Source organism: Sinocyclocheilus grahami, unplaced genomic scaffold, assembly GCF_001515645.1.
Source record: "Sinocyclocheilus grahami isolate Dianchi unplaced genomic scaffold, SAMN03320097.WGS_v1.1 scaffold348.1, whole genome shotgun sequence".
NCBI lineage: Eukaryota > Metazoa > Chordata > Actinopteri > Cypriniformes > Cyprinidae > Sinocyclocheilus > Sinocyclocheilus grahami.
In genome coordinates, this window is record NW_015505527.1 from 892,286 (window position 1) to 905,413 (window position 13,128).

The 13,128-nt window shown below is 43.2% G+C and overlaps 1 protein-coding gene across 2 annotated transcripts in view; it reads right to left on the reverse strand.

The window, feature by feature from the left end:
- Nucleotides 1-1,841: 1,841 nt before the first annotated feature.
- Nucleotides 1,842-13,128, reverse strand: part of nova1 (NOVA alternative splicing regulator 1) — a 14,092-nt gene continuing 2,805 nt past the window's right edge. The window contains exons 1-4 of one of the 2 annotated variants that reach the window (XM_016229191.1): nucleotides 11,822-12,066; nucleotides 7,655-7,798; nucleotides 4,241-4,407; nucleotides 1,842-3,430 (exon numbers count right to left, since the gene is read on the reverse strand). In XM_016229191.1, the coding sequence (XP_016084677.1) occupies nucleotides 2,411-3,430; nucleotides 4,241-4,407; nucleotides 7,655-7,798; nucleotides 11,822-11,825 (1,335 nt within the window). In that variant the 5' untranslated portion in view covers nucleotides 11,826-12,066 and the 3' untranslated portion in view covers nucleotides 1,842-2,410. Of the gene's footprint in view, nucleotides 3,431-4,240; nucleotides 4,408-7,654; nucleotides 7,799-11,821; nucleotides 12,067-13,128 lie in introns of those variants that run through there. The other variant, XM_016229189.1, reaches the window with a different exon arrangement.

Sequence of the window (13,128 nt, forward strand, 5' to 3'; positions counted from 1 at the left end):
GTTCAAGTGGGGATCTGCAAAATAATGGCGGGGCGGGGTGCCGGGGGGGGGGGGGGGATCTAACCCTCGGCGACCTCTGGTCTTGCGAAAGAGCAAGGTAAACTACAGGTAGACATTCCTACAGCGGAGCCTTGTGCCCCGTGTTCTTGTGCTCGCTCGGTTCCATTGCTTTATTCCGTCATGCCGTGTCTCAGTGGACGCACTCTCGATGGTGTGAAATATGTACAGTACATTCCAAAGTTGCGATGGCGTCAGGTCGCTGGATTCACAGTGTGGTTCAGAGACGATCACTCGCCCTGTACGGGAGCTCCTGCTTACTCTCCATGCAAGAGCCAATTGCTGGCAAGACCGGAAATGCTGTTAGCAGCAAATGTTTTGATGCAGTGTACAACTGTGGAATTAACTAATGAGTAACTATCACCAGCAGTCTGTGAAACTGATGACCAGTTGATCAGTGGAAAAGGTGGAGGGCTCGTGAAACTCTCCGGCAATGCTTTAGAACGTTGGGCAAATGGAGCTGTGCGTCTGACGCTACGGCCTGCAGTTTGGTTTCTCAAAGGAAGCAGAATTATGATCAGTTAGCCTGCCTCGCAGCGATACCACTTTACTGAAGAAGGCTGAAGGTCGACAGTCGTTACAGTAGCATCCTCCGGCCTTCGAATGACTTCAGACAGGTTACAAAAGCTGTGTCGTTTTAGTCTCTCGTTCACTACCTCAACCGCACCTCTGCTGCCAGTCTGACGCAAACAGGGATTAACTGCGACGTGAACGAGGAGGCATCTGTAATGCACCCAAGACATTGCTGCACTGCATACAAACTGGAAATCTTTCTCCTTCTTCACAAACATGAGGTATGACAACCTGAGCTCCTTTCAAACAAAACAGGCACAGACATTGCCTGGCTCCTCCATTCAGAGGAAGAGGAGGAGTTAAGAGGTACATTTGTCTAAACAGGTCCAATTATTTTTCAAGTTCAGGATTCTAAGGACTTCAATTCCTTGGTAGAGTGTCCAAAGGTTTTCTGTAGTGAGAGTTAAAAGTCAATGAGACAAAACAGACAGCTTTTAAGATCCTACTGTTGTGTCTCTGCTCTGGCGGGATCTTTTGAATATCCACTCGCTCTCAGTCTCGTGAGTAAATCGCAAAATGCCCCCAATAATTCATGAGGGCTCAGAGAAACTCTCCCATAAATACTAAAATCAGTAGATACGACAACAAAATCTCTTCAAATGTGTTTTCTTATAGCACCAAAGTGGGATCCTGTGACTAAACTGCACTTGTATATATGTGTATTACATTCCAGTTCTCTAATGCTGAGTATCTAAACTTTGATGTATGATGTCGGTCTCTGTCTGTCTGTGGCTGAAGGTTAGTTATCTACTTTCAACAGCATCTCAATTTGATACTCTATTTACATATTAAAAAAAACAACAATTTCAGGAAGTACTTTTACATTCAGGTCAACCTGGAATCACAGGTTTGAGTAAATCTAAAAGAGGCTGATTGTGAACTGACCATAATGGAGAGTCACAGAGATATTAGTAATGTAATGCAGACTGAAATCTTTCAGCAGGTGTTTGAGATTAAGTCTCAGTTGAAAACAATAAGGGGGGGAAACCAAGAGTACCTATGGAAATGGTTCATAGGTATCTTCCTTTTCATTTCAGGCCTACACTACAGTTGCGGAGACTGAATTTACTGATATCAAAAGGGGGACTGCTTCGAACTCCAATCTCCTTGCTCAGGGTGTGGATTAGGTATGAACTAAACTGTGCTGACCATAATGGAGAGTCACAGAGTATTAAGTAATGTAATGCAACTGAAATCTTTTCAGCAGGTGTTTGAGATTAAGTCTCAGTTGAAAACAATAAGGGGGGAAACCAAGAGTACCTATGGAAATGGTTCATAGGTATCTTCCTTTTCATTTCAGGCCTACACTACAGTTGCGGAGACTGAATTTACTGATATCAAAAGGGGGACTGCTTCGAACTCCAATCTCCTTGCTCAGGGTGTGGATTAGGTATGAACTAAACTGTGAGGGTTCTGCAATGGAAGCCAAAAATTTAACATAGAATCCAAAAGACCCTGGCTAAGAGAGAGGAAGTGAGGTTTGATCTCCTCCTCCTCTGAGTGCCCCAGGGCACGATACTCGGACCTAGACAACGTAACACAACTTTAAAAATACAGCAGAATTTCAGTCACAAAATATCAAATTTCTCCCCAAACAGATTATCTATCCACAGTTCCATCAGATCTTTTTTAATTTGTTTTGTAATCGTCCGTATTTTGTGTTTAAATATTTGGACATCGCTCCAACCCATCCCTTTCTCCCTCGTTTTCATTCAGTCACCTCTTCATTCTCTCTGGTTTCCTTCGCTTTCGTTGTTCCTCTCCCCAATCCTGTCCATCCCTAGCCCACCTTCTGAGGGTTGGTGGCACGGACGCCTTGCTCGTATGTGATTCGCTGGCTGATGAGATATTGGGCAGCCTGCGTTGCTGCCGGCGACCCTGTAATGGTCACCTTGCGATTGCGTGTGCCTGGAATGAACTCTCCCTTTTTGGAGATCTGAATTCGCGCACCTGTCAGCTCCTGATACTCCACGAGAGTCTTGCCTCCTTTTCCCAAGATGGCACCGACCAAGTTCTCCGGAACAGCGATCTCCACCACTTCCTTCCCACCTTCTGCTAGCTTCTCTGTGCCCAGTAGAGATGATGCCACCAGCGGGGATGAGGGATTCAGGTAACCGTTAGATGCCCCTGTGGCAGCCGCTAGGGAGCCCAGTGAGAAGCCCCCTAAGCTAGGTGCGACATGGTGACCGCCCCCTCCAGAGGCCTCGCTGGCGTATGTAGCAAGCAGATTGGCGGCTGCTGCAGCCGCTGGATTGGCGCTAGCCGCAACGGCAGCGAGCACCCCAGATGCAGCGGCTGGGTTGAGGCCAAGCCCCAGTGTATTGGTATTGTAGCCATAACTGGCCAGAGTGTTCAGAGCAGATGTAATAGTAAGCAGATCATTACCGGAAAGACTTGACATGGCGGCAGGGAACCCACCCATGCCCGCGAGACCCGCCTGGCCAAGGAGCGTGGAGGCTGTAGCTGCCGCTGCGGCGTTGGGTAACACCTCTGTAGAGTTGGCAAAGGGGGATCCGGTTGGGTTGGAGTTGGCCACAGGGCCTGTGATGTTGGAGTAACTGATATTGAGACAGCTGCTGCTCTGTGGGTCCTCCTGAATCTTCTGAACAATGATCTCCACGGCCTTGCGGTTTTGTTCTGGCTCCCCACTCACTGTCACGACACGCTCCTGCAGATTGATGCCCTCGGGCTTCTGAGAAAGCTGTACCCAGGCTCCTGACTGCTCCATCACAGCCTTAACTGTTGCCCCACCCTTACCGATGATGAGTCCTGCTGTGCTGTTGGGCACGATCAGTTTAGCCTGTGGAGGAGGGGGAGTGTCACTTTGATTGAGGAACAGAATTACATGCATGAGACTGCACACAACCCCAAAAATAGATACTGCAATAAGCTTAAGTGCGTCTGTGCTGGTTATGTAGATGTTTGTTTTCTGTCCACAATCATACAGTAAAAAATGGTTGTTATATATTTCATATTTTACAATATGAAACCCTGTATGCTTGTATATGTTTAAGAGTGTGTGTGTGTAATAGTGTGTGTGCGTGTGTGTCTGTGTAAGGTCTGGCTCTTAAGTCAGTGCTTATATCAGCCATTTGTTGATCCCCGGTCTTACATTGCAGCTGCTCTCTCTCACTCCCTCTCTGTTTCTCATTCTGCAAGGATCAAGCAGGTAAAAATAACCCACTGCTCTCACACTTTGCTGTCCCTCTCAGCCACACTTTCCCTGGGGAACAACCACCAGCCTGCCCTGCCCTCTGCCTCCTCTGGGCTTTTATTTGCCTGTCTTTAGTGTTGCTTATCACTGTCAGGTAGCTGACATGCTATATACATGCACTTTAGAAATTGATTTCAAGAAGACTAAAGCAATAATTCACCTTTCTAAAATGTCATTTAAACGCTCATGTACAGATGAAAACTGTAGCTTGTCTATGCAAAACTTAATTATACTCAATACTCAATTATATTCATGTAAATGTACTCACTGTCTATGCTGTCATTCTAATTCTGTCTGTCAAAGTCTAATATGATTAACTCTACATCATACATTTAATAACTAAAAACTTGTACAACTGTATGAATTTGGTGTGGTAGATCAACCTCACAAACTAACCTGTTTAACACGGTCAGGGTTAACAGTAGTCTGTGGCTGGAGAATGCTGACTGGTTCGGTCTTCTGACTGCTCTGAGGCATCTCACGAACTTTTTCAGCGATGAAGTTATGAACTCCATTCAGAGCTTCCACCGTACCTTGAATCAAACAAACACGCTCTGTCGTACCTGACCAAACACACACAAAAGAAAAAAAACAATGTTAGCATATAGAGTTTGCATGCAAAATTTCAAAATGTAAAATATGTAAACACATCAAATGAAATTATGTATAATGTATCAGCATATACTGTATGCATATTACACTACCTACAAACAAAGTTTGGGGTCTGTATGATTTTCCAATGTTTTTGAAAGAAGTCTCTTATGCTCACCAAGGCTGCATTTATTTGATGAAAAATAGAGTAAAATTAGAACAATTTAAAACAACTGTTTTCTATTTGAATATACTTTAAATTGTTACATTTTAAATTGTTAAAACTGTTACATTTTACATTTTCAGGAGCCATTACTCCAGTCTTCAGTGTCACACGATCCTTCAGAAATCATTCTAATATGCTGATTTGGTGCCCTTTCTTCTTATTATCAATTACATTTCTGAATATAGCAGACACTCCTATCCAAAGCAACTTGCAACTTAACAAAGCTGTATTCAAGGTGTACATTTTATCATTTCATGAATTTCCTGGAAGCTGAACCCATGACCTTGGAGCTGTAAGCACCATGCTCTATTGTTTGAGCTATATATTTAAGGTCATGCAAACACACATTACATTTTCAAAGAAGCTATTTTTCCTTTCTGTGTAACTCCATCTATTAGAAAGAATAAAAAGGGCTGTTGTAACACAGGGGGAAAAATTATGAACTTATGGCTGCATGATGTAATTCATTCTGAATGCACTGAATTCGGAACCTGTCCTCTCTATCCACATCCCTCCCATGGGACATGCCAAATAAACGTCCAGGACACACACACATAGGTTTACATTTGTGAAAAGTGGGGACATCCCATAGGCGTAATGGTTTTTATACTGTACAGACCGTATATTCTATTGCCCTTTACCAACCCTACCCCTAAACCTACCCCTTACAGGAGACTTTGTGCTATTTCAGATTTTCAATACACTCCATTCTGTGTGATTTATAAGCGTTTTGAAAAGTGGGGACATGGGGTAATGTCCTGAAAAGTCACCTTCTCCTTGTAATACCTATGTCATACCTTTGTCATTATACAAATTTATGTCCTCATTTGTCACAAAAACGCATACACACACACACTATCTACTAATCTTTGGCATATCACTGTCCTGAAGTGCTTGACCTGTCTGGAATACTGCTGTAACTGTGAGAACCCCAAGAACCCATGCTTGGCTGGACCTATTTTACCATGACCAGCAAAGTCTACAATTAATTGAAGCACACACATTGAAGCAACAAATTCTTCCCCAGTTTCAACATTTGCTCTTCAAGATGTCAAAGGCTTACGAATAAAACATGCTCCAATAAAGTACGCAGAAGAGTGTGTGTGTGTGTGCTAATTTCAGTCCTTCTCTTGTTCAGGAGGTGTGCTTTGTGGTAAAAGTCTGCAGTTAAATGAGTTTTAGGAAAAGACTGAATTATAATTTACATGTGTGACAGGCTACAGTGTGTGTGTGTGTGTGATAAAACACAAGCTGGCTGGAGTAAAATTGCTCAGCTGTAGGTGAATTCTTTTTATAGCTCTCTTGCGAGCAAGAGAGAGTTTAAATGTTTCCCTTTCAATGTCTCATAAGATAAATGAGGTCTGGAAGAGAAGCTGCTATTTTATCAGAGACCCGAATGATTGAGGATGTGCTGGTGTTTGTGCCAGAGCAGCACTGCTTGTTATACAAAGGCAAAATTCAGAATCAAATAATTAATTTCCTTTCAATTTATGAGTTGGAATTTGAATGTAATTAAACTGGTCACAACCACAAGAAGTTGAATTTGAAATGAAAGGAAGAGGAATTTATTAATGATCATTTTTATTTAAGAAGTTCCTCGCAGGTAAAGGAAATCATAAAATAAATTGTAACAAATTAAAAAAAAATTCAGGTGAAAAGAAAAAAGCTTTGTCAAGGCAACATGCAAACTTTGCTTTTTTTATCAGATTTATAACAGCTATATTAGTAGTATGGATTTTCTTGTAAAGAAGTTGATTTAAAATCAATTGAAATTAAAATTGCAATTTTGCATCCTGTTTGCTGAATTGCACCTCAATTCAAATTTAGGATTCATTTCAAATTCAGGAATTCAAATGGAACTTGAAGGTATTCTCAATTCTGAATAGTACACAACCCTGGTTGTACTATATATTACTTTGTGTGCTATTATGACGTTGTGCTCTAATGATAAACGCACTGAAAATAAATGTTCAATTTAATTGAAATCTGTAAAATATTTTTAAAATGGTAGAATGATGAAAGGTGAATTTGCAGGACAATAAAACTGCACAAGCAAATAAGAAGACAAGCGAGAATGTGTGTTTGTATGTGTTAGTAGGGTAAGTAAGGGTGAAAGGCAGAACAGGTGGTCTCAGGACAGTTTTAGTTGTAACGGGTGTGTTTAATGAATGAAAACATAACTATTCACAGACAAATTATGCTCACAATATTCAGCTGTACGCTTCACAGCTGCAACACACACACACACACACACACACACTTTCTCTCTCTCTTTCTCACATATTTTCTCTCCCTATGGGCACATTTTCCACTGTCATTCTCTGCCGATTTTATTTTTCACGCTACAACATAAAGCAGCTTCTTAATGGCACATGGTGGAAAAGATACTATAGTCAATGACACAAACAGGCCAACATCTGTAAACGGCCTCATTCACATTAATCTACCACGGTGTAGCTCTCCGTCAGACCTTCTGCATAATATTCAGAAAACGTACAAGCTTGTTGTTTTCTAGTATTCTAGATTTTCAGCTTGCAAAAATCTACTGGTGTTAAAAAAAAGTTTATCAGTGGGATTGAAGATTGCATAAAAAAATGCAGATGTAAAACTCATCCTTCATTCCTAAAAAATAAAGACTCCAGTTATGACCAAAAATATTGTTACAGATTGATGCCACAAAGAACCTCAAACATTTTTTTAATCTCTAAAAATCCAGTGCAAAATTGTTACTGATACTTTGAATGATCTTTTTTTCAAGAGTGTTTAGTGTGAAAGAGATTTATGCATGGCACCATTAACTCCGCCATCTGTTGCACAGTAAATAAAATGATTTAACTGTGAGGATTTATAACACAGATCTAATAACATAAATTATAAATAGATGAGGTAAAATTAACTGTTTCAATTAAAACAAACAAAAAACAATATGTGCTAAGCTCTGAAATAAGTAATGTTCATCATTATTTAAGCCAGATAGAAGGTTTGATTCATACCTGGGTAGAAGTCTTTAGATTTGGACAGTTTGATGGTGGCTCCAGTCTCTTTCTGAAGCTGGACGATGGTTTGCCCCCCTTTACCGATGATTGAACCAGCGGCATAGCTGGGAATCAACACCTTCAGGAAATATTCACCCTCCTCTGCACATGCACACAAAAAAACAAACACAAAGTTAGAGATGAAAGCGTCTCAATTCTAATATTTTTAACAAATCAGACAGATGTCATATGGTTTATTTCCACTGTGGAAGAATGCTAATTAATAGCATCGCAGAAAGGTCTGAAATGTACATGAATAATTATCATTTTATTTTACAGTCCTGTTCCACATGTACATACTAGGTACTTATTATAGTGATTACAATATCTGGGTACTAACCCTGAAACTACCCCTAAACCTAACCTTAATCCATGTAGCTACCTTACCCATTACTTTCTTAGGTAAGAACATTGTAAGTACACACACTGCAAAATAAAGTGCAACTAATACTGTTTAAATATACGTTAATATTTATTTTTGTTTTTATGTGCAATATGCAGTCATGTTTAATTCAGAGGATTTTTGGCAAAACTGTAGTAAGATTATATAACAGTTTGAAAACATTATAAAGCCAACCAGAGGCCACACGAGTGCACCATCATGACCTCACTACACCTTCTCATTTTGAAACAATATACAAACTAAACATGAAAAGTACCGTCTGGTTCTTTTGTTCACTTGCCTTTTTAATTTCTCTATATTTTTTTCTTCACTTTTTCTCACTCACTTTCTCTCCCTGATGAGTTCCTACTGATTCTGCCTCTGTCCCACTTTTTCCCCATGCAGAGATAAAGTGACCTGCTTTGGGTTGGTAGAGGTCTAAATTTAACCAAACTATCTCTGTGTGTTGTGTCCTTCACTATCTTCTTCGCCATCTCTCTCTCACACACACAAATGGTCAGCCAGCCGACAATCTGCTTAGATGCTCAGCATGGAGGTTCAGTGTCACAGTCAGAAGTTGAGGTTTAAGTGAGAGTGTGTGGCGGGTGGTGTGTAGCCAGTCTCTAGCGCTGCACTATACTGAGGCCGTGGGCTTGTGGGTAATTGCCTGGAAGGCTGTTCAGGCAGGAGCATATGGATGCTAAATCCTCAGATTTGTCCTGAAGAACCCAGCCAACAGCGCATAAGTCACTCAGAGGTTCCCGGGGGGGGGGGACAAGGCTTCCCTCTCCAACCACAATATTACACATCCTAAACACAACATACGGTCCAGAGTCCATTTCTAAAGCAAGGGAACAACCAGAAGGTGATTACAACACTTCAAAAAGATTTTTTTTACATGAGAGTTGTCAAACTCCCTCACCACTAAACATGCAAATATATTCCATCATGACATCCCAGTGACATCATACCGCTCAAGTCAGGTTGAACACCTGGTATTACCCCTCTAAATGTTACTGGTGGCATAGCTAAAACTAATCAATAACTGTTTTAATTTGATTGGCAGCTAAGACGGCATTTCTTATTTTCAGTACATTAGTGTATTATGTGACAAAATGGAAGTAGGTACAAAAGTACATTTTGTTTGTGTACTATAACGGTGTCTTTCAGAGACTGTAGTAAATCCAAGAGATAAGATGGGTTTCGCAGACTCAAATGCCCCCAATCTCCAGCAGCTGACCCTTTACCACTGCAGAGAGGAGGAGAGAGAGTCAGAGATACAAGGAGAGAGAGAGAGAGAGAGAGAGAGAGAGACTGCAAGATAAGCGCAAACACACTAATAATAAATGGAAAACATGCAAAGGATGAGAAAAATATAGAAGTAGAAGCTGGGATGAGAACGATTTGTTAGGAAGGAAGAAAGGAATATTCCACCGAAAGGAAAAGACTGTTGGAGGAAAACAGCGACTAGGAGGGGAGAGGACAGATGAGGAGAAGAGGAGAGGGGAGGGGCAGCAGGGAGAAGGTGAAAATATTATGGTCTCTAAGCAACTCTGATTGACTCTCCTGTGGGAACGTTTGATACATTCTAAATAACACCAAAGACCACTACATGCCGTATAATTCACCACTTTCACCTGTACACTAATACTGGCGTGAATCTTTCAGTAGTGAGCGACGTGTGCAGTTCCTCCAGAAATGCAGCACACACTCTCACAATCAGAAGGCCAGTCTGGTCAATACGTGATCAATTGTATTATCCAGACAATCCCATTAATACCAGAAAATCGGGGAAATCCAGAGAAACATAATTGTCAGCCCAGGCATATACAATCAAGCCAAGAGTGGGAGGGCCAGTTACTAGATGGCACCAGGATCAAAGCGAACATTAGCTTCAGTTGTAATACATTATCTAGTCAAACAGGAACAGAAAAAACAAGGGAGAAAGAGGAGAAAAAAAAGAAGGAAAGAAAGAAGCAAGCTCACACGCAGTATAACTCACTTAAGCGCAGCTGAACGTGCAATGCACAGTTAGAAAGATACCCGAGCAGAATTTAAATTGAAAAGACAATTCGAGAAAAACACAGAGCGACCCAATCAATCACGTTTCCATACATTCCTATAGAAATGCATGAAACTGTGGAAAAAGGAGAATAAAAACTGTATTCCCATCTCTGTTATACAGATCTAAAAGCTATCATCTGCAGCATTGCTATTCTTTTGTTCATCCCTCTTTTTTCTCTCTCCCTGACTGACTGGCTTTGCTCTGTGCTCAGTCACTCTAGAGAAAATCATTTGTTAAATGAATATGTGCAAATGTCAGAGGGTGAGAGATTTATTATTCTCTGCACTGGGACTGACCTGAGGGTTTCTCGACAAAACACGTGCAGCGTACGACAAATACTTCATCTTGTGACTACGTCATACACAAATGCTCACACAAGGACACTAGCTCCCTTTGTAGGGCCCTGAAGAGAGGCTAGTGGGTACAACTGATATCTGGACAGAGCCTTGCAGAGCAGTTCAATCTGTACCTGTCCTCTGCAGCGCTCCAGGTGCGCAGTGGGATATGCATTACATCATTGCCTCACCCGACTCAATGCTCCCTGCTACACACACACATGACTGACAGGTAATGATAGGATTCTAGTCCACGATGGTCTCTGCAGCCGAGCAAACACGAACACACACAGCTGGGCAGATCCCGATCTTATCAATGACCGGTCTGTTAAAGGGGAGGGTGCGAGTGTGAATGGAATGAATGCAGACACTGTTAAGAGGGACCGTTTAATAAGGGCAGTTTGCAGCGAACGGAGGAAGATGACAGGACGCAGTGGACACACGCTCAGGAATCCATGATGGAGTTTTTGAAGAGTGCAGCCGGAGGGGAGATAAGGAAAGAGGGAGCAAGTTTATAAGAACAGAAAAGAAAGAGAAAGGGCAATTAGAGCTCTTGCAATCAATGAAGTACGTCGCACCAGCGCACCACAGCGTCGCAGGAAAGCAAACCTCCGGCAGCTGTTTTTTACAGAGCGGCGGCGTGGGGACCGTTTGACCTTGGCCGACGAGGAACGAAAACTTCACTCTTTCCATCGCGGCCGCCTCACAATTGTTTCCAAGACGACTCAGAGGTGACATTCTGAAGGCGCAAAGATCCAACGAGAAGGTCGGCTGCCGCTTACCTGTTGTTAAAAGGAGAACCTAGGGCACATTCTCATGCAGCAGTGATTTGAGAATGGCGAGCGCTTTGGGAGCGCTCCTCACCCATGCGCTCCTGCTTGTGGCGATGATGTAAGGAAAGCTGGTGTAACAGGTTTTCAGCAGTGAGTGTCTGAGTAAATAATGCAATCTGTTGCTGATGTTTGCCAGTAAGCCATACTTACACAGCCGCTAACGCAGTCAGACAGTTATGGGCTCAAACCTATGATTATACACAGCACATAGAGTGTGAACAGAGTGTCATGCAAACACACAGAGGTAGTGGGTCAAGAGGGATTGTATTATTAAAAAGCCTCCACCCCCACCCCCATGCCACACACACACACACTCTGCATGTGAAAAGGAGGGCCTGTCCTAGGCACACTGCAATGACAAGCAAGCCTCTTCTTCTCACAGAATGAATGAAGAGACGCCAATGGAGGACGGGAAAAGAAAGGGTGAAAGAAGGAAAGACGCAAAGCAAAACGGTTAACTCGTCCGCACGCGCATTCAACAAGTCAACAAAAGGGGACAGAATCTCTTACCCATTCTGCAGTAGCGTGCTGGAGGTGGGGTTCAGATAGCCCTGGACGCCAAGAGGCTGGACCGGTGAGCGATGCCCGACTGCAGGCTGATCATAGGAGCTCTGCCGCCGTCAAGGAATGTGGCCAGTCAACCTTTTTCCCCAGGTTCGTATCCGAGAGGGGGACAACGTCAGCGCATCCTCCCCTCCATACCCGCAGTCAGCCCCCGTCTCTCTCTCTTGCTCTCTCTCCCTCAATTTCCCTCTCTCTCTCTCTCTCTGATTGTGTGTTATGGCAATGCAATTGCCGTGTGTGTGTGTGTGTGTGTGCGCGTGTGTGTATGTGTGTGAGTGAGTGTTTGAAGCGGAGAGGCTTGGTATTGTTCAGGCAGAGGCGGACTGACGGGGGGAATCTTCCTACTGCATCACCCTCTGCTTTCCTTCTCATCCATATTCAGCAAGAGCTCCAGCCCTGTGCTGCATTCTACAGAGAGGCACCTAGCGTGTCCAATCACCCCGCACCCCTCCCCAGCGTCGCACACACACACGCTCGCACATACACACCAAGGCTTTCTTTCTAGTCGCCCCCCCCCTCACCACTTTGACGCAGCACTATAAAAGACGTAGCGCCTCGCTCACGTTTGGGTGAAATATGAAAAGGTAGGATGGAGGGAGGCTGCGGAGGGAGAGAAAGAGAAAACAAAAGAGAATAAGTGAAAGAAAGTGCGAGGGAGTGACCTTGCGTGAACGGAGAGGAGGTATAGAGCGAAAGCGGGGAGGTGGTGGGCTCATTGGACGGCCATGTTGGAAACACAGCGAGAGAGAGATTTTTGAAAATGGTAGAAAGGATCTGCCGCAGAGCGCCAAGGGGCCGGCCAACTAAAATCTAGAAGACGCTATACCCAACCAGCGGGTGCGGGCGTACGTGGCAGGAGGAGGGCTATGAGCTTCGTCCCAGGGTCATACTTCATTTGCATAGTAGCTTTTTTCAGCTGAGCTTGATAAATTCTCTACATATCCATACTAGGTATATTGACGTGCTCTGGTGGGTGTCTCGGATGCAGCATGCAGAAGTATGGATGCTTCTGTTCAGGCAAACCGATCACGTTCAACACATCCACTGGACATTCTAGAATACATGAGCCTCTCTTTCTCTCTATCTAGCCCCTCCTTTCTCCACCACCTGCCCAATTCACAGTCAACTCACGTCACCACACACTGCAAGGGCACCTGTGTCCTTCTCTTGCTCGCTTTCGCTCTCTCTCGCTTGCACCTTTTGATCTAATATGGAACCACACAAAAAACACCAACATAAATAGCTCTGCCAAA